This window comes from Semicossyphus pulcher, unplaced genomic scaffold (assembly GCF_022749685.1).
Source record: "Semicossyphus pulcher isolate SPU_LCO1_2020_fin unplaced genomic scaffold, fSemPul1.0.p SCAF_22, whole genome shotgun sequence".
NCBI classification, from domain to species: domain Eukaryota; kingdom Metazoa; phylum Chordata; class Actinopteri; order Labriformes; family Labridae; genus Semicossyphus; species Semicossyphus pulcher.
The window spans coordinates 14567877-14594614 of record NW_027211696.1 but is presented as its reverse complement, the minus strand read 5'-3'; the positions used below and the strand labels follow the sequence as shown (position 1 = coordinate 14594614).

Below are 26738 nucleotides of genomic sequence, written 5' to 3'. Positions count from 1 at the left end.
CCTGAGTGGCTTTATTTTATGTCCTGCGAACGAGCAGACAGATACTCCTCTGCCATCCTTTCACACTGTCTCTCATCCTCCTCCTGTTCATCATCCTACCTTAGCTGACCTCCTCCCAGGTCCAGCTCTGGTCATGCAGAGCGTTGGCATCCATTCACCGCACATTATCAGAGCAGCCTTAAATCACACATGCATTATCACCCAACATATCCATGTGTGCTCTAAAGCTGGCCAACTGACTCGAGCAGTATATAATCTCTGCATATGGTATGTTGGCATTGGACCATTCTCACACATATCTGACCATATAGTGAGTCATGCTGAACACAACAAAGAGAAGAATGGAACCAGGATCCAAACAGGATGTAATAGTCGACTTAAAATACACTTTGTGGGCCAAACATTGAACCGTGTTATTTGCAACTTTTGAGTCATCAACCTTTTTATGACGCAAATGCAAAAAAACTAACAAAAACAACAGGCGGCGGCCACGCCAGCTTCTCTGTTAGGCTGTAATTAGGCAGCAGCAGTGCTCTGAGCCAAATGCTAGTGTTTTAAAGACCCCCTCCAGTGCGAAGCCAATTTTTAACCTTGTAAACATCTCCATGTGGTGTTCTTCATGTGCTACAAGACATATCAGGGACAACATCAGCAGTCATCTCCATGGCTGGGCCTGTCTGCTTTTAAACTGCAGTGTACCAAGGACAGGCTGAACAACATGTTTTCAGATTGGCAGGTTTGTGACATCACAAGCCCAAGGAGCCAATCCCGTTAATAGACGGGGTGACGCTATGCATATTAGGGCTGTCACTTTTCCCCAACAATCAAGTTTGAAGAGCTAGGTGCGCAAGAGTGGGGTGGTAGAGCGACCGAGAGACAAAGTAACTGTGTATGCACGTGTAACGCGAAGTGACGGGGACCGGAGCAGCAGAAGAGAGTGATCGGTGGCTTTATAAACAACAGAACCAATGTACAGTTTAGGTATGCTGCTGGCGTATTAAGGTGACGGGAGTTAAATAAAGTAAATCACAAGAAAACAATGCAGCACACAGAAAAGGAAGTCTTGACTGAAAGTCGTTTATCGCTAACTGCTGGCTACACGCCCGACATGTTCCCCCTTGTCCCCAGAGGCTAAATCGTTGTCAGACTATAGCCGGTGGGATCCGAGATTGCTTACATACAGACTATGATATTTTGTTATAAACAAGACGAGGTCAAAACCTAGCATGTGGCCGACCGCAGCAGGTCAATGTGCGCTTTTGAGGGCCACACTAAAAGCGTGGCGTGTGTGTGACGGCTGCGGGACGTGTTCATTTTCATTTTAAATACATGAAAACAGACGAGAGTCTTGACACAGCTGAAGGAGGCTCGCCTATGTTTACTGTTAGCTGCGAGCGGTACTCGGCCATAATACACGGTGAAAATGGATTGTGATGAGTCCTGACGCACACAACTCGTTCTATTTGGCTACAGTGTAGTCCACGTTGCCGTGTTCTGCAGATACGTCTCCTGCTGCGCTCGCTCCCTGCACTCGCTCTCTCCCAGGCGGTCAGCCAAAAAGTATCATTCAAACATTCGACCTGATGATAACGCTAGACGTACCAAATTTTAAAGCAATTCATCCAAAAGTTGTTGAGAAATCTTGTTCAAAAACCACAAATGTGAACCTCTCAGTGCCCCTAAAATAAGAGTCAGATGATGACCATGATCAGAAACACACACCGTCTGGGAAGCATTAATATCTGTGCAAAACTTCACGGCAATCTATCCAATAGATGTTGAGATATACATCCCTAGAGCCATGCCGCTAAAAAATGCAGCGTGCCCACACGGAGCGGGAACAGACACATATGGTGACCAGCTTATATGAACATCCAGCGATATATTATTCAGCAGTGAGTCATGTTTTCCTTTGGCAGGGTATGGACTGCTCTCTCTCACACGCGCTCGTACTCTGACAGTATTGTATGTTGTGTAATCACATTTCCAGACCCATCAGGTGATCTTCTCTTCCCCTCTGTCCCCTTTCTGTTATCCCCCCTTCATCATTAACATCACCGTGTGTGTGTGTGCGAGAGTGAGAGTGAACCGGCAGCCTCGTTAGCCGCTAATTTAATAGCAGAGATGTGATCGGAGCGTAATGGATGATGGATTCGGGGCGTTGTGGTGGAGCTGGTTCCGTCAGCTGGACTGACACGCGAGACAGGAAGTAGTTTTTCTGGGTTTTTTGGCGAGGACAACCTGTGTTTTTAGTATCATTTCGGGCTGAATGTGGTATCGAAAGCGCTGTGAGTCAGCCTGTCAGTCACTGAGTGATATTTGACAGGTTGCTCTTTCAGATAAAAACTCCTGATTTTTAAGTTTTTCAGCCACTTTAAGGTTTTCGTCACTCTCTCGCAGACTCCCACATTCATCCATCTACATGCTTAAACATCCCACACACGCTTCTCTCGCACTGAGAGGGGTGTTACGTGTTGATTTATCTATAAAAGCATGATTCTTTCACAAAGGCCCAGTGTCCCTCCTTTGAGTTTTTACCTCCTACTTCTTTCTTTCAGTCGCTTTCTGTTTATCCGCCTCAAAGGTTGAAGTATTGAAGATTTTTACTGAAGGCAGTTCTTTGCTAAAACATGACTAAAGATGTTTTACTGATTTATTTTGTCTCCTCCTGTCGATCTGCAGACTTCCTACCGCTTGTTTTTAAAAGACTTCCTGTTCATATAATGGACGAGTAACTAAGACCGCTGTGCTCATGAGTCACACAGTTTGTATTGCAGACAACAGGCTCGTTTTAACTTCTCAAAAACACCTTTTCTGCTTTAGGCTCTATATTGATTTTAAAGTGACACAAAATGCTCTTAATACCAAACAAGTCTCAGTGAACAGCCTGACACATCCTCTGCATGTTTTCTTCCACTAACTACAAGTAAACACGCATGCAAGGTCACAAAGTAATTCACAGTCAAATACAAAAAGGCGATTGAAAAAGTAATAAAAAGATAAGTTGTCTTTTTTAAACTATCCATTAGGGCCTGTGTCCACTAACGACGCCTATTTTCTATACAAAATCAAAGCAGTTCAGTGTTTTCAGCTCAAAAATTGCCCTCATCAGCTGTTCAGTCTCATTAGAAAATAGTTCAACTTTTGGAACACCGGCGCTCACCAAAGTCACTCCTCCCTCACCGACCAATTAAAATCAAGAAGGGGCGGAACCTTTACGATTTCCTTGTTAAAATTTCCTTGAATAAAGCGAATATTAAGCATACAGAGCGATTTAAAACAGACTTAACGATCACTAATGAGGGAAGCGGAAGTGCCACAAGAAAACTTTCGTAACCTAGCAACAGTAATCGCCTGTGAGAAGCGCCTCTGAAATCGTGGATGCTGCCAGTGTAAAAAAACGCCGTTAGTGCACACAGGCCCTTCAACTTCTGGAACCACGCTCTTCAATGTCACTTCTCCCGACAAATCAAAATCAAAAAGGGGCGGGACTTACTATATCAACTTCGTCAGCAACAATGGCGGAGGAGAAGCTAATCCTTGTTTTTTTCAAGGGTACAATTTCCAGGTGTAAAGCTGCTGCTAAAGCCAGGACACGGTTCCCTCCATTGTTTTTATGCTTTCTTTGTAAAATTTCCATGAATAAAAGCAAATATTGCAGACTTAGGTCCCGATCAGACAGAGCACATTCTGCAGGCTGTAAAACAGGCTGTTGGTTTTGGCTTTGACGGAGGGTGAGATCCTTGTGAGACCCTCAGAAAGAGGAAAGATCACGGCGAGTAGCAGCAGCTGGCCCATCGGTAAACTCGATATCGTCACCCCCACAGAAGGCTCGCCTCTCCATTCGTCTGACTGGACAATGAGAAAAAAACGACAATGACGTCGGGCGGTTTTCTGCTTTGAGTTGAACTTTTTTCAACTCGGGCGCTCAAGAGCTTTTCCTCAAAAACGCGAGGCGCTCAGCAACGCAAAAGCAGCGCACAAAAAGCTTCCCTCTTGAAAACAAATACAAAAAAGCCGCCACCAGCTGTCATCTGTCTGATTGGGATCTTAACAGTCACTATGGAGGGAAGCGGAAGTGCCGCAAGAAAACTTTGGTAACCTAGCAACAGTAAGCTCTGAAAATGAGGTTTTGGGCATTTCCAACATAAAAAACGCAGTTAGTGGACACAGGCCCTTACTGATTCATCTCTTGTCTTTAGTGAGACTTAAGTTTGCATTCATTTCAGTGAAATACTACCTCAAACTACATCAAAGTGAGCAAATATGACCTGAGTTCCATTTTCATCTTGGGGTACTAATGAAAGAAAATAGGAGCCGTTTCATCCACCTCAGTGTTCCTGTGGTGGATCAGTGAGACGGTCTATTTCGGACTCTTCTGGTTCCAGATGTAAAAATCTCATTAATTTTCTCAATAGATGTTTGGTGAGTCACAGCTGGAGCTCCTACACGGCTCTGATGGGCCTGAAACTTTCCCCGCTGAGATTAACAATTGTGCTAAAACCTTTCCGATTAAAAGTAAAGTACAAAATGTAAGGTGGGAACTACGACTCCCAAGGTGCTTTTCAATACAAAAAACATCCACATAGCAATTTAGTTTCATGCACCAATATCAGGAGCTAGCCAAAAACTTCCGTCTTGGGAAAAAGGGATTGATGTGGCTTTTTACTCACGTCATCCGAGGCTCATGGGTATTCACCAAACTAATGGCATCATTCCAGCTCAAAGAAAGTTATATCTATAGAATTGTTACTTCATGCTGTCTCTTTGGACTCACCCACTGGGCAATCTTACACATAGTTGCTTTAATTGGCTTTAAATGAGCTTAGCTTAGCTTAGCTTAGCTCGCTGATCGTCTGTAGTCTAACTGTTGCCTCTCTTTGGTACAGGTGCGAGGACCCTCTCCTGCTCTTCCTCTTCCTCCTCTAACCATCCCCCGTTTCCCCGTCAGTCTGCTCAAACAAACAAACTGAACCCCAGAAAAAAACATCCATCATCCCGTCCCCCATCCCTGTAGCTCGCTGCACCAGCCCGCCTCTCCTCCCCCTCCTCCTCCTCCTCCTCCTCTTCTTCTTCTTCTTCTTCTTCTTCCTCCCCTTCTCCTCCCTCTATGTGAGTATAACTCATGACTACCAGCATGTGGAACCGGTGAATGTGGCACAAGCATGGGGGCCGGGCATGTGGTGGATGAACCGTCGGTGTGGGTGTTTGCCGGCGCGTGTGTGGGTCTCACCAGCGATCTCTCTCTGCTAATGACTGCATAATAACCTCCATTTCCGTTGCGGATGCTATTCTGCAAATTCATAACCACATTAGCATCGAGGCGATCAGCGAGTCACACACGTCTCATGCATGGAGGCACTGTCTGTGTTTGTGCCACACTTTGCCGGACTGCGAGCGCTTGTTTTGTCTCGCGTACTTTTGGCAAAGTAGGAGAAATGTTCCCGTCAAGATGTGGTATTAAACTGTCAGTGGAAGTTTCAGCTGCACAGTAAAGCTGTCAGAGCAGAGGCACAAGTACCTCTTGATTTACCTGTCTTACACTCGCTGTTAGAAGAGTTTGTGTTAAGTGTGTGTGTTTTGTTCTTGTGCATGTATTTTCTTTATTAAGTCCTACTAAATAACTCCCTTCCTGAGGGTTATCCTCCATCAGAGGTGTAACATTAGCCCTCTTCAGACTTGCACTCCTGATAATTTCCGGAACATTTCATGCCCCTGGAAATTTCCAGAGTGTCCCTGTGAGTCTCATGAGGCAGGACACGACGTGACATGACGCGCTGCTGTCCCTGCAACTGGCGAATAATATTCCCTTCAGCCCTCACAGGCAGAAGCTCCTGAATCTCTTCATCTCAGGACATCTTTGCTTTTGTCGTCTTTTAAAAATGTTCCTTCTTTTTCAACCTTGTACGCTTGTCGTCATCCTGTTAGGTGCCGCTCTTCTGGTCGCATCATATAACCGTCATCATCCTACAAACTCGCTTGCGGCTGACTATTATGCATAGACTGTATAAAAAGATGGACGACATGACAGCTCCCTAAAAGTGAAGCCAAACCCTCTCTATCGCCCCCTGCTGACTGGCTGCAGTATAGGTCATAAAGCTCCATGTTAACAGATGGGACATGAGTCAAACTATAAAATCAGAATACACGACAAATAAATGTTTCTCAAACATGGTTTCTGTCATTATAGTTAGTTCTTATCATGCTGATTTATGTTCAAATGTAAATTTTCGGACTTGTTTAGTTTGAATTAGTTATTTGATGCTGTCAAAAGGATGATTGACAGCTCTGTTGACAAATCCAGTTCCTGCAGCCGATCTGCTCCAGATTAGCAGAGTAGAGGAGGAACGGCGAGAGGAGACGTAACTATAACAAGAAGCTGTTCTGCTGTTAAAAACGCTGACATGAGGAATCTTTGCCGTTTTTATCTGTAAGTTAAGTGTGTGTTTTGGTTAGCAGAAGTGGCTACGGTGGCTCCACCGGCCGATCTCTACTGCGCAACTCTGGCTCCAAATGACGTCACCATTGCAAGATGGCAGCGGCCGTCACGGGGGTATATTTTGGCTACAATGAGAGCAGATGGAGACGCGTCGTACATCTATATATACAGTCTTTGCTATTACCTGCTGCGTTCACACACACATTTCACTAGGAGGCTGAAGTTGGGGTGAAAAATTTGTCTGTTTGCGTTCACACAGGGACAGGAAATTAACAGGAGTGTGGTGCATGTGTGAAAGCAGCTCTACTGTAGTGTTGCTTCTAGCAATAATCAATCATCCCAGTACGTCAGAGTTGTCAGAAACAAACAGTAAGGTGATACGGATAAAATAAATCCATCCACAATTAAAAGCATCAGTTTAGAAGAGGTAAAAATCATCTCTTTAAACTGCATTACAACAAAAACATGATCTTAGTTTGAGAAGAAAAAACAAATGAATTGCTCACTATGCTGGATAACAACCTTAAAGAGGAGTAACTTTAAAGTCTTCAAGTTAATTTTCATTCCACACTGAAATGAACTGACACCAGTGGCTGCCTAAAGGGTCCTGTAGACCAAAGCATTCAGATCTGCCTCTTAAGTAGGAATATGAAGTATACAAGAGCTGTCGTAAGAGCTGTCTGACTTCAACAAGCTCCTAATAATCTCCTTCAGTGTGACAACTGTTGTGCTGCATTGGGGTATAATGAGCTGGAAGGTTTGAGTATTTGACTACTGTGGTCCTTATCGCAGATGAATGAAGCAGGATGAATGGAGAGACGAAGACGTGGTAGTAAAGAGAAAGGAGGAAAAACGGGTGGTGGGGGATACAGCAGAGGGAGATCAAGCAGTGAGGTGGAGAGAAGTGTCGGTGTGACAGAAAAGAGAAGTGCTGACTCAAAGTTATGATAATGAGGCAGGTCGCTCCTTGATCCAGCTGCAGATTCATCTCCGAGGCTCGGCAGCGCGAGTAACACAATAAGAAACCACAGCAGAAGCCGCAAAGACGCTCACACAATCGGGATGAAAACAAAATAATACAACACTTAAGAGCGCTATGCGGGCTATTCTGTCTCTCATTGTTGCATCCATTGTGTAATTTCCTCAAAATAAACAAAATCTTGTTTTCATGAGCAGAAATTTGTTGATGGAAATGGAGCAGAAACGGCCAAAAGTATGGACACACAGATTTATAGACTAGCCAGTGGAAAGGTACGCAGTTTGTCTTATTGGAATATTTTGTGACTTAACTAAGTGGTGAATACAAAATACACAATTATATTTTGAATACAATATTGAAAAGTGTCAATGCAGGCTTGGTAGTGTAGCTGCCAGTCTTGTAGTACTCTATTGTTTAAATTATTTGAAAAGCAAATCTTTCCCACAACATTTTCTTTAGTTGTAAATTCAAAATGTAGAACTCGTCCTAATGATGGTGCTTAATAAAAACTTAAAGGGTTGCCAAAGATCGCCAAACGCCATCCTCCTGGAGTTGCTTGAGGAAAATTTAGGAGATCACCAAAGTCAGTAGACTTTATTCGGTGGAAACCATGAACGTGTGATCCATATTTCATGTCAAAGCACCCAGTAGATTTTGAGATATTAACTGGAGTGTTCGATCTGCTGGCGGCACAAGAGGAATAATAATGGCATCAGGATTTGTCCTCTGGCGACCATGAATGCCTGAACCAGATTTTATGTCAATACAGCCAATTGTTTTTCAAAGCATTGCAATAAAAATCCAAAACGCTAGCCACATTGTGACCCTTCACTAAAAGTCAGTGGATTCACAATGTTGGGAAACCTCATCCAGCGGGGACCATGAATGCCTGTAACAGGATTTAGTCAATCCATCCAGTGGTTTTTGAAACATTGTGGTGAAATTTCAAAAACTTTTGTTAGATGTTGTCGCTTCAGGAGAAGTTATTGGTACGCCAAGGACAGTGAGCTTGATCCAGTGGGGACCATGAATGCATGTCAAACCACCAAGTAGAGGTTAAGCTCTTTCACAGGGAAACGTTGACTGCTGGTGGCGCTAGAGGAGCGACCATGGGTATCATGAATCAGTAGTCCCCAGGAATTATCCTCTGGGAAGCATGAATACATGTTTCTACATTCGCCTCATGTTGTTTGTGGAATAGTTATTGGATCCCCAAAGACGGTAAGCTTCATCCAGTGGGGACCACAAATATCTGTACAATATCAATCCATCTATATTTCTGCACCAAAGCATTGAACAGTGACGGACCACATTGCCATCCCGACAACGCTAATCAAACATTGCTTGTGACACTGGAGTCAGAGTTCACCTTTACTTTAACCCCACAGCGCTGCTGGTGCCATATTTGGCAGCAAGAAGACAACGGATAATCATCTCTGGAGACACTTTCCCTGCACCATTACCACACGTCTGTCATTACTGTATCCATCAACCCCAACATCCAACAGAAGCAGAGGCAGTAAATACATCAGCGAGTAACATAAGTTCATTACAGAGACCAGAATTCAACCACAGACCCGGATCTCACAGGGGAACGAAGTTAGCAGCCACCAGGACAATACAGATGGGAGGAGTCAGGGAGGAAGTGAGGCTTGTTAGCGGGTATGTGTCAGGACTCATTTTCCAGGAGAATGGCCGTGATTGTGTGTGGTTGTGCGCACTGGTGCCTGTCGAGGCATTTCTGCAGTACAATCAAGGAGGCTGCGACGTTGCTATTTCTGGTGTACAAGGAGGGGGAAAGCCTGCAGCTCTCTCCTTCGCTTCCCTAACACCCACTCTTTTTTTGTATCCCTGGTTGTCTTCTCGCAACAGGGGAGCTGTGGGATGTAGATAAGTCCCTAGGGAGCAGAAACAACAGGGAGCCAGAGAGAAACTGTCTTGTCTAGTAACGGCTAACGTCACAGCATGCTGGGGTTAATGGGGTATAATGTGACTGATGGAGAGGAAAACTGGCTTGAGGCTTATTTTAATAGAGAGAAACTGAATTAGCAAAAGAAAAGAAAATGAACTAAAGATGTTTTGTAAGATTTCACTAACTGCTTCCTCTGTTTTCCCCCTGGCAGGTGTACACAGATGATCCCCAAACTCGACCCCCCTCCGCCCTCCTTGAACCGCAAGCGAGCCAGCCGGACCTTGTCTCCGGGGTCGGAAGTCACAGCTGTCCTCGCGCCTGGTGAGGTCACCGCTAACGAACCGCCCCCCAGCCGCAGCAGCAGCCTCTCCTTCCCGGACATGACCCCCGGCTCCTTGTCGTCCGCCGACTTCCACTCCCTCAGCAACGGCGAGAGCAGCTCCTGCTCGGCCAGCGAGGACTCGGGCGTCCGCTCCGAGACCAAGTCCATGCTGTCGCCGCTGAGAGATGATGACGACCTGTTCGGGGACCGCGGGACGTTTATGACGGCCTCCAGCGGCTGTGACAGCCCCCTTGAGGAGAGATGTGAGGCGGTTCTGTCTCCCTCCGAGCCCCCTACGATCATCTCAAATTCGGACACCTGCGAGCACCCGCCACTCTCCTCGCCCATGAATGATACCTGCCTTCACATCAGCTTTTCCGAGGATGAGCTGCTGGAGAACAGCCAGGAAGACGCTAATGTCCCACAGAGGAGTTAGGAGACCGTCAATCAGATTTTAATGCAATACTTCCTGTCAGACCCTCCTATGTTTGCACTGGGACTTTTAATTATTCCGTCCACTTGTGAGACACTCCAGACGTCCAGTAGCATATACCAGTTACTGAGAAATCATATAAATTATTAGCCAATGGACAGATTTAGTATTTTTGTAATGAATTGAATGATCTAATTTACTTTTTAGTGACTAGAATGTTAAGCAGAATACATGTAGCAATTCTTGCACTGTTAAGGTCACGTAATTTACGGTAGAACTCCAAGGCAATGAGGGAACACATTTTATTTTTGCTAGTAGTCAACATGAGAACGTTATTTTGTATGATGCTTCGCTGTGGTGCAAGCTATTGTTGTTGATGTTGGGAAGAGCCTCGTTGTCTGTAAAGCACCTGAACGAATGAAGGGTGGAAAGAAAAGAACAAGAAAGTTGGATAAAGGAAAAAGAGATGGTAATAGGTAGTTTTTGGTTTATGCACGTCCGTTTGTGGCTGTGCTGTTTGTAGGGCTGGGTTTAAAAAATCGATTTTCCCGATTCAGATCGATCCTTGTTTGAATATCGTTTCATAAATCCCGAGAACGATCTTTAAAAATATGTAAAAACGTGTCTGATTGCTCATGTTTCTGAGCGCTCCTGAACATAGCATGACTCCCCAAAACACAGCAGTGAGGGAGACATGCCCAGACTTGTTTACTGCACCTACTACGGAGACATCAGTGATCGCCGACGGACTCTTTCTTCCGTGTCTGCGGCCATGAATATGTAAGTCAGTTTTGCACTGATGTTTATGTTACTCTCCGTTAGCGTCAGCTTTGACCACGAGTGTATTTTCGGCATGTTGACGGTATGCCTTTCCCTGTAACTCTTGTGTGGCTTTGTTCTTCGCGCTGTGAGATCTCGTTGCCAAATCTCGCGCGAGTTGAACCCCAGTTCGTTCAATCAAAACCACGAGCCAGATGTTCAGACTGAAAATCTGAACTGGGAAAAAAGTTAATAAGCTGTCTAATTCATAACATTGTTAATATTGTGCTGACTGCTGTGTTTCATGTAAGGTAAAAAGTACATGATGTAACTTCTTCGGGGTCAATTCTTATTGTAAACATGAAAAATGTTGATATTGCACCAGGTTAGAAGTGCATTGATATTGTAGCTGAAATACCCCTAACCAAATCGATATTGAATCGGATCGTAAATTGAATTGAGAAATCCTTATCGATACCCAGCCCTAGTTGTTTGTTGATTGGGTTTTAGTATGTTTTATGCTACTTCTGTTTGGGTTTTTCAGCGCTGGAAGAATTAGTGGGACAGCAGCATTGATTCTGTTGAGGGCATATTTACAATCCTTCATAATAAAAGGATTTCCATTCAGAAATAAAAAAAGACCTCAGTTCTGAGGAACAGTCCTTGGGGGGGAGAAAGCAAAAAAAATGGAGCTAATGGCCTTTAAAGCTCTGGGCGGCACCTGTCTGAGCGGGGAGTCTGTTATAAAATGAACCTTCAGTCTCAATGGGAAGATAAGCGGGGAGTCACAGAGGACCTTGGAGACGGACAGCTCTGCAGGAGGAGCTTTCTCTGTTCTGCTCCTGGCTTTGTGAAAGCCTGAATAAGCCGCAAATGTGGTCCATTTAGAGCCATCAGGACAAATTACGCTGACATTGTGTATATACTTTTTCCTTTTAATGTTTGTAGCTTAAACTAAACATTGGAAATATTGTTTTAGCGTCATTGTAGTTTGTCAGATTAGAGCTACAATGATTGCCAATTATCGATTAGTCGATATTAATTTGTATTCGGCAAACAAGACGGTTTCTAAATTGTGATATTCTCAACATAATTGACTCTTAGATATTCAATAAGTTTCGTTTTAGACTGACACTTTTGGCATTTTAAGGTGAAGCACTAAAACAAAGGAGAAAATAAGTTGGAATAATATGCTGCCTTCAGGGAGTTGAACGTGTAGCAGGTTACATGTTGATTTTGTGCCATGACTAAGTGCATTTTTTTTTTTTTTCAAGTACTAAGCGCACCGGTGTAACCTTTGACAGGTAGAAGTGACAATAAAAGGCCGCGAGAGGAAAAAGCAGCTGAGGTGTGAGAAGAAGGGGGGGTGCAGGTGTAAAGTGCCCACAGGTAAAGGCATTTAACACCCAGAAACGAGGCTTTTCTCAACATCACGTGTGGCAGGGAGCTAAAACAGCAATAACACGTGGAAGAAAAAAAATAAAGAGGAATAGTTGAAGAAGTTGTGGGGTTTTTTTTCATTAGAAAACTGCATGATTGCACACAACACGACGGGGAGAGAAGGTAGTGCACCTCTGCTCACTTAAAGGGGCCATATTTTTTAAAGGGATATTCTCATATTTTCATGTGTTTCACATTTCTGGGTGTTTATTGTTCACAGAGAAAAAGTGAAAACTGCATAATTCCGTGTTTTTCCTGAGTGACACGTTTAAAAAGGTCGCCTCTGAAATGGGCCGTTCAGAACAGCTGCAGGTTTCTACGTAGAGCCTTGCTTTCGCTGAAATCGACCAATCATCATTCACCGTCGTTCACCTCAGGCTGCCTTCTCACACTAGCTTGTAGTCAAGTCGTCGTCAAGATTTCAACTTACCATTCCCATACCTCCTGGCGATTCCGGCTCGTACAAAAAAGGCCAAATAAACGATCCAAGAGCAGCCATGTTTTCTACAACTTTGGAGTGACAGTGAAGTGCCACTACACTCCAAATACTGTCAGCCAATCGTGGCTAAAGTCTGACCTGTGAGTGGCCAATTGGCTTGTCCGTTTCAGGAGGAAGGAGAGGGTCAGAAAATGTGACCAACGTGATTCAAAAACATTATGATTAGAATAATAGAAAATTGATTGCACAGCTAAAATATGTCCGCTTTAAATGACCTGTGATTGCATCTTCTCTATAATTTTACCTCGAGCCCTGTAACCATAATTTCACCTAATGACTGAGATTGAATGCAGTGCAGGAAGATGAGGCTTTACATTGAAAAGCTGTCACATGGAAGTCAAACAGGGACAGCTGAGGAAATCGTAACAAGCAGCCTACAGCTCGACTTAAACCATTGGGTTTAACTGTGTCCATTAAAAGAAGAAACGGTTTCTCTCTTCAGTTTGAATGGTAACAAGTCTGCCCTTTTACTTTCCACTAATTATGCCTCCCTACATCCACATTTGGCATTAAAACTTTGCGTCTCCAAAACTATTTCTGACATTTTCAAAGCGCGTTCAGAGTTTCTTGTCACTTCTTGTCTGCTCACAAAGCGAGCTGTTTTCTTCTCTGTTGTCCCCGAGCGAACGCATCCCGCCTCCACAGTGTACACTGTCGCTCCGAGGCGGGAACAGGTGACTGACAGGCTTGATGCGTTCAGGGCCTCAGTGGTGCTGCAGTAATGAGAACAGAGGCAAAGCAGCAAAATTCTGCCGCTCAAAGGTATAAGAGCTGTTATTTCCCCTGCACCGCTCTGATCTCAGGAGTACAAACACCACCTTTGGTACGGGCTAAAAAACAAGAATTGATGTGTTGTGTGTTTTATTTGAGGCACCTTCATGCCCTCCTTCAACTTAAGAGTTCCCCACCTGGCTGATCAATAATGCAGGATGTCTGCGCAGCTCAGGATAGCTGAAGCTACTCCCCCGAGAGGTGGCCTCCTTCTGATCCTGTTCAATACCAGACTGCATCTGATCTTAGATCAATCCCACGTACCTGCAGAGAGCCAGATCACAGCGTGACGCTCACTGTTAACCTCGGCTCAGTGGCTTTACATAGCTGCTTAAAGTAGAAAGTCCCTCATGTGCCCATTAATGCTGCTGAGAAGTCATTAGTCTTTGTGTCTACAGGAGCGAGCCTGTCAGTGATCAAAGCTTCGTGTGTGAGGCTGCTGATCACAGGCACAGGAAGGTACTCGCATCACACGCCGGCTCACTGAAACAGGTGCTTTCCAAGAGAAAGACGAGCGCAGGTTTGGCTTTCTTGGCACTTTTTAAAGATTTTAAATCGTTCAACATGCCTGAGCATCACAGTGTAATTCTGATCGACCTTTATAAGATAAACAGGCCTTAATGGATCACTGAATTATTTACAGTCTTCATTTCTAGAGGATTGCACATTAAGAAAAAACAGCAGCTGCAGCAAAGCGTCGCATAATTAAGCTTAATGATAAACAGATAATGGCAGCACCGTTTTGGTCATCTTTCATGTAGATGAAAATTAGCTGCTTCATTTAGTTCTGACTGAAAATGTGGATATCTTAGACATTTCTGCTGAATATATATTTTTAATTAGTCTTATGATAAACTTACAGTAGCTGTAGCGACCTCGCCCCCGAGCTTACTGATATGGTGTAGCTCTTACTAGGTCGTGAAAGTAACCACACCACGATGCCGCTCCGTTTCACAGTAACGGCAAATGTCAGAGCTTTTATTATACATTTATATGCAGAATTAAGTCTTATATTGTAAAAAAATAAAAAAGTGTTACGCCTGGATCCCACAAGATCCGTGTCCGCCGTGTTCCCTGTGCAGCCCAAGCAGCTGGATTCCGAGATCACAAAATCGCATGATTTGCGAAATCACGCAATAACATAACATCAACAGTTCAGGTTGCACCTCCGAGGTTGATTATCTGCTCATTGGGATTTCATTCCGTGATTTTCCGTGCTTCTTCCATGAGTGAGTACACTACTACTAAACTACTTAAAAATGGGAGTCTGTACCGGTCTGTACATAGTGTTTTATTTTGAAATGATCGGATGCTCTATGCTGTTTTCATGTCTGACTTCCTGTTTGGAACGATTTGCTCTTTTTTTTCCTCCGTATAAAAAAATAGGCTCGTATTCTTCTTCCTCTTCTAGGACTCGTCGGAGACGGAATGCAGCGCGTGCTGTGTAAACAGGAGCACTGACTAGAGTGGGCGCCATCAACTCCGGGAGGTCGCGGTGGACACGGGTAGAGCAGTTCGGAAGAAACAACTTTTATTTACGGATTTTTCAACTAAATTCAGTCAGGAACACTGGCTCTGCTCTTAGGTTGCTCCCTGGGTGAGCCGAGCAGCATGCTACGGCTTTCAAGGGAGCGCAATGCAAAACCTCCCTTGGGCATACAGAGTGGGAAAAAGGCTTCAGACCAGAAAGGAGGAAGCTGGGGTGGTGACGGCAAAGCATTGCCAGCAGCAGCAGCGATGTGTTTGCGGCATTGGTGTAGCAGGGATGAGTGAAAAGGAAGTCGCATTGAACTGGGTCACCTCGTTGTGAGCAGCGGCTGATCAGAAATGATGATTCAGCGAGCAGGCTGTCAGCTGATTTGTCACTGTGCTGCCCCTCCATGCTCTGAGAAAGTTAACATCTCAAATAGACAAAAGTGCCATTCAGAAAAGATCATATCTGTGTGTTGGATTTGAAGTACGGGTAGGCTACAACCCAAATTCTTCAGACACATAGTAATAAAGCATCCCTCTCAGGCCCTGCCCAGCTAGAGTCTTGCTTCACTATGTCATCGCTTTATTAGGAAGACAGTCATCTCAGAAATGTAAACACTGGTGTCAGGCAGACAGATGGAGCTGGGAATAGGAGGAAACATTGAGACATGCAACACGCAGAAGGAACATTGAGCTGCTTTACCTTTTCTTTGGCCTTTTAAAAGTCTTCACACGTCATTTAGATTAGCCCGACATTTAACCTGATGCTAAAATTCGCACACAACCACTCACACATTCCTTTTTTATTAGCTTCTAGCAAGCTCAATACCAAGACAGACAGGCTTTAAGTGTTGTTTGGAGTCGCTGTGTAGCTTGAAGAGCCCGTGAGGCCACTCTGATTGAGGGCTTTAGGTGAGGGGTGTCTGGAGTCATCCCCCGAAGGAGACACAATAACCTTCGGGTTAAAGTCATTTCCTTTTCCACAGAAATGTTTTCTTCTGCGGTCAAGTGAAGGAGAAGAAATACTCAGGGTGTCCACCCACTGCTTTTACAGCCTGCCCAAAAAGGGTCAGCAACAGTCTGCAAGCCAAGAAGCTCTTGTTTGAGCCTTGAGATCTAATACAAACTGGCCTTTCTGAAAAGCTAAACTTAGCTTGTGATGACAAGCTTGAGAGTGATGTTTGCTTGTTGCTTTTTTAAGCTAACGGGGGTTGTCCAAAGAAAGAAATACTACCTCAATATGTTTAGCTAGTTGACAAGAGCTCCACAGGATATATTGCTTCAGAGCTGCTGCTTGGATGGTCCAATGTTTAGCTTTTATGGGTGTGAAGCTGAGAAGGCCAGTAGAGAAAGGGTTGCAGTAAGCGATGGTCCTGTTAGCTCCGGGAAAAATCCAGCTACACGCTGTATGTTGATGTAATTTACACCTGTAACAAAGCAGCAATCCAGTCTGCTCAATTTGTCTCAAAGAAAAAGACTGAGATTAGGAAATATTTGCTTTCTAGCCAAGATTTACACGAGAAGTTCAAGCTAGCTCTCATGTCTGGCAACTCAATAGAAGCTACAGCCAGCAGCAGTTAGTTTAGTTCAACGTTAAGTCTGGAAATACAGGTTAAAAACCCCACCAGCACTTTAAAAGCTTAATAAATGAAAGAGCGATTTTCCGGGGATTATGTACCAGACTACTTCTCCGGGCTAAAAAAAACATCTTTAACCACCCACCAGCTGTTACTTACAGTATGCTAGCACTTTGACACACTCCTAGTGCTATAAAATTTTACTTGAACATATTTTATGAACGGTCTACTTTTCTGTAAGCTTGGCATCTTGGAAAACACGCTGATTCACTTTCTTTTTGAGCATTAACGGTTTTATCTTACGTTTTCAGAGAAACCAGCTTAGCTAACATTAGCAGTAGCTCAGCTCGCAGATCCTTACAGTGTTTCCCTAACAGTGTCTAAGAGAAGCTGCTTTATTGTTTGAAACTTTTGGAGGATGAGACCTCTGCAGATAATTTAGCTCCCTATAAACACTAAAGGCTCATTTTGAGGCTGCCATGTTGTTGCTCCTGCATGGCTCTGTGTACAATGACGCAGCTAAAAACAAAAGTCTGGAGATTCGACTGACAAAATGCAAGTAAACTCTGCGTCTGTTAGTTGATGACTTGTTTTGTAAGCTTTTTTGTAGGCAGCCCTTGTAAGACCACGCTCATGTGTCTTTCAAATAAACGAACACCAGGAAATCGTTAGCTAGCTAAGTTAGCTAAGTTTAAGGTGATGTGTAGCTGCTCCACTGTTAGTGACTGACACAATACGAGTCAACTCTGGGTCTTTTCTGTTGATAACTCAGTTTGCAAACTTTTTTGTAGGCGGCCCTTGAAAGATGACGCTCATATGTATCTTTAAAAAAAAAAAAAAACACCAGGAAATAGTTAGCTAGCTAAGTTTAAGGTGATGTGTAGCTGATCTACTGTTATTGGCATCTACTGCTAGTAACTGACACAATATGAGTCAACTCCAGGTCTTTTCTGTTGATAACTCGATTTTCAAGCTTTTTTTGTAGGCAGCGCTAATAAGATCACAATATGTGTCTTTCAAAAAAACAAACGGCAGGAAATAGTTAGCTAGCTAAGCTAGTTAACTTTAAGGTAAAGTATAGCTGCTTTACTGCTAGCGACTGACACAATATTGAGTCAACTCCAGGTCTTTCCTGTTGATAATAACTCAGTTTGCAAGTTTTTTTTGTTGGCAGCCTTGTAGGAAAACGCTCATACTATGTGTCTTTAAAAAAAAAAAAAAAAACCTCAGAAAATGATTAGCTAGCTAAGTTTAGCTTAAAAACTGCAGGAAGTTAGCCCCTGGCCAAGAAATAGTCCCGCACACAACTGCCTGTTAAACCACAACATACAATTTCTAATTGTATATTTAAGATTTAATATCAAATACCTGCATTTCCGTAAACATCCTGTAACCAGTGATTCACTCAATTTCTCGCTGTCAACGAAAGACACAAACAGCAATAAAAATGTAACAAAGTGTTCAGAAGAGGGTGAGGTCTAAAAATGTGTGGATGGAAAGTGCAGAGAATTATTGTACTTATATTGTGGGAAAACCAATGCAAACATAATTTTGTTAAAAAGCTAAATATCCAGAGGGATTCTCAGGAATATGATAATTGATGGTTTTGCACAGAATGTCTGAAATATGGAATTACAGCATAATATTATCTCTGGCAGCTCAGACTGAAAAGCGCTGTGGTTTTGTATATGCTGGAGGGGATGGGCAGCAGCTTTGCATTCAGATCAGAGGAAAGAAGCAGGAGGGAGGAAGATTACTGCATGTTATGTAGGAGTTAACATGGGGTCGGTGGTTTGCGACTCTTTGGTCTCTGTGAACATGGATGTGGTGTGGTGCAGAATAATAATGCAGTGGGGGGTTTTTTTGTGTTTGAAAGCCTTGAGCTGCCTGGGAGATTTAACATCTGTGCCATTAGAGTATGCACACAGAACTGTAGGTCCAACAGAGTTTGTTCGGTTCAACTCTGATTATTTTTCGTCTGTGTTTTTACAACCTTTAAACCTTCACCAGGGTAAAAGATAATAGGACTTTAATTAATTCTCTCACATCTAAATATAAGAGGACTCACACGAACATATATAAATATATGGGGAAAAAAACAGTCAAACTAAATTTCTTGCTCCATAAAAAACTGCCAATAAATATACACCCTACAGCCATTGTACAGTCATCATGGGATCATTTCAACAGCGTAACTGTATCACTATGTATTGTCACAAGTCGTCTATATCCTTGACTTTGATCATTGATAAATAACTTTATTAAATCTGGCACATGCAGGCAACCTCATGTAGAAAATACAATTTCTGTGTTACACAATTCACATCATGTTTTTACTCTTTGTCTTCGTCACCATTTCCAACTTTGTGATGACTTTAAATTAAGTAAAGTAGAGAGATTTAAGGACCTTGTTGTTTTAGACTTCCTAAAAATGTCTCCAATATTTAAGTGATTCAGTCAATTTCCACTGATAACCCAAAAAGATAGTCTTAAGCCAAGCTAGCAGCCCTGTGAGGCTAAATGATAACATTAGCATACTAACGTGCAGGCATTGGCACCTGTGTTGGGGCATTTTCCATGCAAATATTGGACACATGGCCTGCTGTGCAGTTTATTGTACCTTCCAAGAAGTCTGTGACATGAGTATTTTATTTTTATCAAGCATTAATAAACAGGTATCTGTGTCCGTGCTTACTGTGTTAGCTTAGCTAGTTTATTAGCTAAACAGCCAGCCAAAGCCTCAGGCATAGATTGTCTAACAGTACAACTTTGATAACTAGCAAGCTACCCTCTCGTCTTAATGTGGTAACTTCTATCTCCATGTCCCTAAACCAACGACATGAATGGACAGTCTATGGTGTAGCATGGCAACATCTGCTAATTAGCACTAAACATTACTGTAAAGTGGCCAAATTACAATTTGCACTAGATGAACAGACAATCAAGGACTCATCAACTCATCCCATGTTTAAGATATATAACTCAGTATTCAAGCATTGCTGTTGCTAGAGCATTTTTACTAGCATGGCAACAAACAAAAATCACTAAACAAATAAGACATTTAGATGTACATGCACATCTGATCTTGTCAGCTTGTTAGCTGTACACCGACCTGAACTCCCTTACAACTCATATGTCTTCGATAACTACTCAGCCCTTTGCACATCAGCCACAGCCAACATTCCTGCTCCCTGTGGGTTATCTTATTACCCACAGGACTTATTATCCCCGCTCCCTTCAAGTACTCAAATAATCACAAAGGCCAAAAAGACGGCCCCCTGCCCATTTCAGAACTCTTTGTTGAATAAGGCCAATTAGGGAAGCAGGTCACATCTCATCTCAGTCCCTCCGAGTGTGGGGGAAAGGCTGGGTGTAATTTGTAAGAACAATTTTCCTTGTTTCCCTAGGTTACTTTGCCTTCTCGCTTTGTGGTAAATGTTTACAAGTTCTTGTCGGACCATCCAACCATAACAAAACCTTTATTAAAAAATTCTCTCAATGATTTTTTAACCCATGACAATGTTTTCATTTAAATGATTAAAGTATTAATTTGAGCCTCCCCTCACACAGTCTTATTTGTTATATAAATTATCCTTTTTTATAGCATGGAACAGTTTTAGACACAATAAACATCCGTATGTTAAAGAATGTCATTTATTTGATGGTGTTTTTGCACCCACCAGGCTCCTGTCACATCAACATTCCTGCAAACAGGCATTCAGAAAAGCTTCCATTAGCCGTGTCATAGAAATACCACTCCTCAACAATAAGGAAATTGAAGAACCATTCAGTCATTCATGTTTATTTGATTAATTTCCCCTGTTTACTGAGAAAGTATGCAATATTAAAGTCATAATTAAAGCCAAAGCACTGTAAGACGAGATAGTTAGGAATGCAGAATGTTTTCACAGCTTGTCTACTCAAATATCATTGAGCTATAAAAAATGCAATGTTGCAAATTCATAAGTCACAGCACTAGCCATGTCTTCAGAAAATCAGACATCCAACCCCTACTATTCCAACCTATACAGAACCATATTCAATAATCATCTTAGACAGTCAATAAATTGTGGCGTCCCCCAGGGTCCCGTTTTGGGTCCTTTGCTGTTCCCAAGTTATTCCTCAAGTACATGAGAAATAGAGAAATACAAAATCAGATTGTGAAACAGGTGCTTTTGTTTGTTTAACAAGGCCCTGTTCCCCAACATTGTAACCTTTTTTTGTTGTTAAATTATTAACTTCACATCACTGTGGTGATGATTGAAAACAGGTGTACATCGTTATGTCCTTTAAGCAGCGTGTGACTGGGCTTTGTAACACCGTGAAAGAACGGGTGAAAACAATTCAATAAATAGGATGACAGTTTCCTGGGTTCTTCTTCCCCATGCCTTCTTATGCTAACAACCTAGACAAAGCTCCTGAGATTGGACAAGCTCTGGTTGATGGGGCAATTTAATATATGTTATATGGCCTTTTATCATAGGGATTGTTGCTAGAAAGTCAATACTCATATTGATGTCCATCTCAACAGTGAATTTGAGCTTACTGTCTCCATCACCATAATATATTATAGTACTACTTTGTGCAATTCAAACACTAAACTGAGATTTAATAGATTGGACTTCTTTGGAAGCTAACTCCTCTGTGTTTTACTGACTCAAGGCGATCAAGTAGATTGTGCAACATGCCCGCTTCTCACTTTTCCTAAATCTGCTGTATTAACAATCCCCACCCATAAACCCAAAATGTGTCTCCACCCTGTTTCTGCCCTGGTCAAAGAGTGTTTCAGCACACTTTCACTTCCTCTTTGTGCTGACATTGTCCAAGGTTTCAAGTTTAAAGTCGATTGACTACTTATATGTGACAGGGATCACTTGTGGCATTGAATACACAGTATTATCGCCCAACACCGCAGGCCCATTCGGCTCTACTGAGCTTCATCGTTTCAGCTCAATGCCTTCATTCTCTGACCTGTAATTTTACTATTTTTCTGGCTGTGTCTTTAATGATGTTTTCGGCCTAGGCAGGCGCCTGTTTATGCCGAAGAGTTGTAAAAATCTAAGTGTAGCTGGTGAACATTTTAGAGCATTTAGCCTTTAAAAACATATATATTGGTGGAGGGGAAAACAGTTGGATGGCGATACACAAACCCCCCGATGAATGCTCCATATCTGCAGGATGCTAACAACTTTACTGTATCCACTTAAAAGCCTGATATTATGTCACTGCTGCCCCTAGTGGCCAAAAGAATCTGCTTTTGGATGTTGAAAATGTACTAATGACTATTAGGCCTAACAGATTGAACTGAAGGTGAGGCTAGAGAGATGTATACCAAGTGGTTTTTTGACAGTGTTTGACATGTTATTTTGAATGTGTTTCAGACAATCACGACTCCTTCTAATGGTTATCAAAACATAAATACCAGAGGAGCATGGCCTCATTGATTTTCCAGCAGCGAGCGATCGTTTCGTTACAATCCTCCGTGTTTATCTGCGTGTGTGACCTTGCTTGTAATCTGCCATCTGGACAAAATGCTGAGCGCAGGCTTTATACAAATTGTCAGTGGGAGATAATTACTCGCTGTTCTTCGCAGTGGAAAACTGTATGTTTATAAAACGCTTCACTTGCACTCGATAACGTCCCCTATCTTCAACAGCTGAGCTTGGTTTCTACACCATGGTATCCTTTACAAACAAAGAAGAATATTCTGGAAGTATCTCTTTGTGTGACTTAAAGTTAGTGTCATAACTTTGGGTAAACTCCACCCTCTGTTTTATATGTAAAGCCAATGGGAACTTTTTAAAGGGGAAGCACTTTTTTTTTTTTTTTTACAGCATTTGCACTGAATATGAAGGTGAAGAAACAAAAGTAGAAAATGAATCATCAATAGTTACATGACAAGAACTGACAGGCTGCCTATAGGGGCCTTATATAGGTTTAAAGGAAGTCTGACTCTTGATGTACGGGCATATGGTGTTTCCTGATGCATGGCAGAACCCAGTGATGGTAGAAGATTGGTCATGCAGTCAAAAAGCCCAGTTTATCCATCCAAGTGTGCTACACTTACAAAGCCCCCATGAGGTAGTGCATTCGCTTTTCCTCCTGGAGTCCAGAAATAAACACAAATAACATAAAAAGACACTTTCAAAGATGTCATAACAAATAACCTTGGAACAGAATATAAATCATCCGATACAGATTTGAATAATTAAAGGCTCACAAAGGTCAAAGAATCGAATATTTTACAGAAAGCATAGCAATGCGCAAAAAAAAAAAAAAATTGCATCATTCTAGCCTCATTTATCATAGAAACCTCCGTTTTTGCTTGTGCATCCTTTTCAAGTGGCCCGACCCATCGGTGGGAAACACTGGACCACGGGTGTATACGGAGACGTTAAAACTCCAGCAACAAGAGCAAAATGCTGCCAATGCAGTGACGTATCAGCAGCAAGGAGCCATTTTCCTGCTGTATTAAAGCATTCATCATTGATGCTTAAAGTATAATTTGAAGATAATGTACTCAACTGTATTCTTAGGTAGGATTTGTAATGCAGAAGTTGTATCGGTGCGTTTAAAAAAAGCTTTGATTGGCAGTTAAAAAGGAGTATTGTGCTAATTTCAAGCTTCATATTTCACCTGTGGAGTAGCTTAGCATAATTTCTAGTTAAAACATTTTTTTTTTCTCACACTGGTGCTCTGTGCAGGCCCTCATACAGCCTCTGCCTGAAAGGAGCTCTGTCCCTTTAATAAACCCCGCCCCTACAAGCCCATTTTCCTCTGATTGGCCAGCTCTCCGAAGCCTGCAGACTTTGTGACGTCACAAAGTGCAGCATGTAGAAAAAACTGTGCGAAACCTGGCGTTTACAGCAGCCTGCAGACTGTGCTGAGAAGCCTGGGGGTTACTCCAACATACTTTCACCTACAGATTTGAAACTTCACCCATGTTTAGTCTGGACATCCAACATTGTAACATTATATATATATGTCTTAAAATGTCAAACAGCATAATACCTCCTCTTTAAAGATGAGCTTTAGACGTGTCTGTCCTGGTGAAAATCAATAACATACATCATGACAGACAGCTACCAAACACCAAAGAGTACATGAAGAGTGCAAATGCAGGACGAGTGCCAAATGTATTATACCAAAGCATGAGTCAGCATTTTAAGCCCTTTCCCCTACCCCTCTGCCTCCCCGTTCATTAGATGAGATACCTGTCGCCTCTTATCAGACCCCCTGTGCCGGCTTTTGATTTGTGTGTGTGTGTGTGTGTGTGTGTGTGTGTGTGTGCTTGACTGTAATAATATCAGTGACACAGAGCGGTGAGTCAGTCAGTATAAGCTCACTCAGCTGTGCACTTTCAGCTCTCTCCAAATGTGGAGCGTTTTCACACTCAATTTATTTCATCACATCCCGCCGAGAGATCGGATCTGACTGCAGCACGAGAGGCGTCTTTGGAAGAGAATTACAACGAGATAAAAATAAAACCACAGCTTCTGTTCTTTGTCATTTTTAAGATATCTGTAATGTAATGGGGAGCTGTATTAATGAATATAAAATGCAATTCATTAGCCAGATTATTCTGCTTCTGCTTATCCTGTGAAATAACTGAGGAAAAAACTAAGACCTGGATTGATCCATTGCGCTTATATTAGTGTGGGGTTATTTACCCAAACGTCACCAATAGGTCGGCAGGTCATTATTTGTCTGACATTTGCAGTAAAAATCTCTAACAGGCACCAACACACAAACATGGCTGAGTGGTTAAGTTGAGTGACTGGAATTAGCTGCGGCGACACCTACAGACAGCTAGCAGTATCCACCTGTCACTCAAAGTGTCCACGGCCCTTTAAGGCTTAAAATGATTCAAAGGGTGAGATATATTAAACTCACCCCCTGTATAGTTTCATAAGGAAAAAATGAGCTATAGAGACAAAAAAATGTTTTGTACCAGGCTGTAAACGTGTTGTTCTGCTGTAAAGTTTGGCATTTTAACATTGCGTTTAATGGGGATTGACTCGCTTTTGGAGTCAGTCTCAAGTGGCCACTTGAGGAACTGCAGTGTTTGGCACTTCAGCACTTCATTTTTTTTTTAAAGATGATTTTCTTAGCCTTTTATGTCTTTATTGAAGGAGGGGACTGTAAGTTATGTTGGAAACAGGGGAAGAAAGAATGGTGATGCAACGTGGCAAAGGGCCGAGGATGGGAGTCTGTACATGGGCGGCTGATTTAACGGCTGAGCTAAACCAGCGCCCAATATCATGACCTTTCTTATTTAATTGAAACTATCTATCATTAAAGTAATAATCTTGAAGATTTTTATTTAAATAAAGTCACTATCTGCACTTGCAGTATTACAGACTGGGTGTCTGTGGCGACTTTCATATAAATAAATCACAAGCGGCGCCCAGTTAGTGACGCGTTTTCCATCACCCAGCAGTGGTTGGTCTGACAGAGAGGGTAGGTGGAGCTAAGCGACTGCTTTTCCGGTCTCTGCAAGTGTTGTGAGTAAACAGTAATCTACTATGGCTGAACAAACAAAGAAAAGATGGATGACTACAGATACAACTTCAAAAATAAGTGAAAATCCAAAGAAAAATAAACAAATTCGATGCTCAGATGAAGGCAAACAGTCTAAAAAGGAAAGCGACCGTCAGCGAGGAAAATCAAGGACAATCATTTTTCACTCTGCTACAAACATAGGCCTATGGACATGCATTAATCGAGATATGTCAGGGTGAGTGGGCTACGCCCTGAGCAGTTAGGGCACCTCAACAGTGCCCAAGGAACTGGCACCTCTTTCTACCTACCAGCCCCAATTCCATGGGTGGTCTGTACCAGGACTTAAACCTCCCTCCGGTTCTCAAGCCAAGTTCCTACAGACTGAGCTACCGTCTAGCCCAAAAGGAAAATATGCAGTCGAGATTCCCACATTTGTGCAATTCGCATAGGTCAGCCCAGCCAGGGTGCAATGACTGGGCCTCGCCATGTGTGCACCACCCTCTTGATCATGGTATCTCCCCTGCCAGGTAAGGATTTAAACTGAAGCTCCTTCCTACTCTCTTTAACTTTTGAAGATAATCCGCAGCCATCCCACCAAAGAAGCTCGAGTCTTTGGCGTGTATCTAATGTGCTTTAAAGCCACCCCACTCCCTCCGGTCTCACTGTTTTAAACGAATTCCTCCCTTGCGTAGATGAATCAGATTATTCAGGCTACAGTGACAAATTGATCGGAGTGATGCTGAAGCAGCATGTGCGCCTCTCTCTGGAGGGACGCGTAGCGGGAAAACATCCCGTCTTATCTGCAGCACTCAATCTTGTACTTGTCACAAAGGAAAGTGTGCAAGGACACAAACACACATGCATCATGCCATAAACACGGGGACACACCTTGGCCGAGGAGCATTGATTTATCTGTTTCTATAAGACAGATTTATGCATTTTAATTTGTCCTCTCCTCTTTTATAGGAGACGGCGTCTGTATCATTGCAGTAACTTTGTCATGTTGCCAGGCTGCGGACGCACAAAGCCCCATTCATCCACCTTCATCGCATCAAGCTGCACGTCAGCAGACGGTGTTTTTATGGTATTATCTTAAAGGGTTGATGAGCCTCAGAGCTGCCGCTGCAGCTGCGTTCTGCCTGCAGGATCATCACACATCAGGCTCATTCAGATAGATGACTGTGCTCTGACTGCGGCCTGTCCCTGACCTTTGACACTCATTAGATTAGTCTCATTTTTAAACATTTGCATTCTGTCTCAGTTTATCCTCCTGCTCCATTCTCTCGCTTTCACGTTTGTCTCGTCCTTCACCTTTTCTTTTTATCTCCTAATCTCTCCCACCCTTCACTCTTTCCCTTAAAGCTCCTATTTATCCTCATTTGAGACTAATTATTCTCCATAATTACCTCCTTTTTCTCTCTCTCTCTCTGTGTGCCTGGAATGCATCTCTAACACACCTGTTTGCACGTCCCCACCTGGGATTTCTTTGTTAGATAATGTTGTAATTGACGGAGGCAGATGTAACCTGAAAGGCAGAACATGAAGCCTTAATCTGTTCGCACTAATCAACTCACAGAGCCGACGCACAAACGCATCTCATAACGTTGCATCAGGGATGTTTGATGTGGAATA

At 42.9% G+C, this 26738-nt stretch overlaps 1 protein-coding gene and 1 pseudogene across 1 annotated transcript in view; one reads left to right on the top strand and one right to left on the bottom strand.

Annotated features, from left to right (window-relative positions):
* The window catches only part of LOC138601741 (carboxyl-terminal PDZ ligand of neuronal nitric oxide synthase protein), a 70946-nt gene extending 58554 nt beyond the window's left edge, over window positions 1-12392 (top strand). Inside the window, exon 11 of the mRNA XM_069672898.1 lies at window positions 9542-12392. Coding sequence (XP_069528999.1) covers window positions 9542-10088 — 547 coding nt within the window. The 3' untranslated portion in view covers window positions 10089-12392. The remainder of the gene's footprint in view (window positions 1-9541) is intronic.
* A 13097-nt stretch (window positions 12393-25489) lies between these two features.
* Window positions 25490-25641, bottom strand: LOC138602476 (U1 spliceosomal RNA; annotated as a pseudogene).
* Between the last annotated feature and the right edge of the window lie 1097 nt (window positions 25642-26738).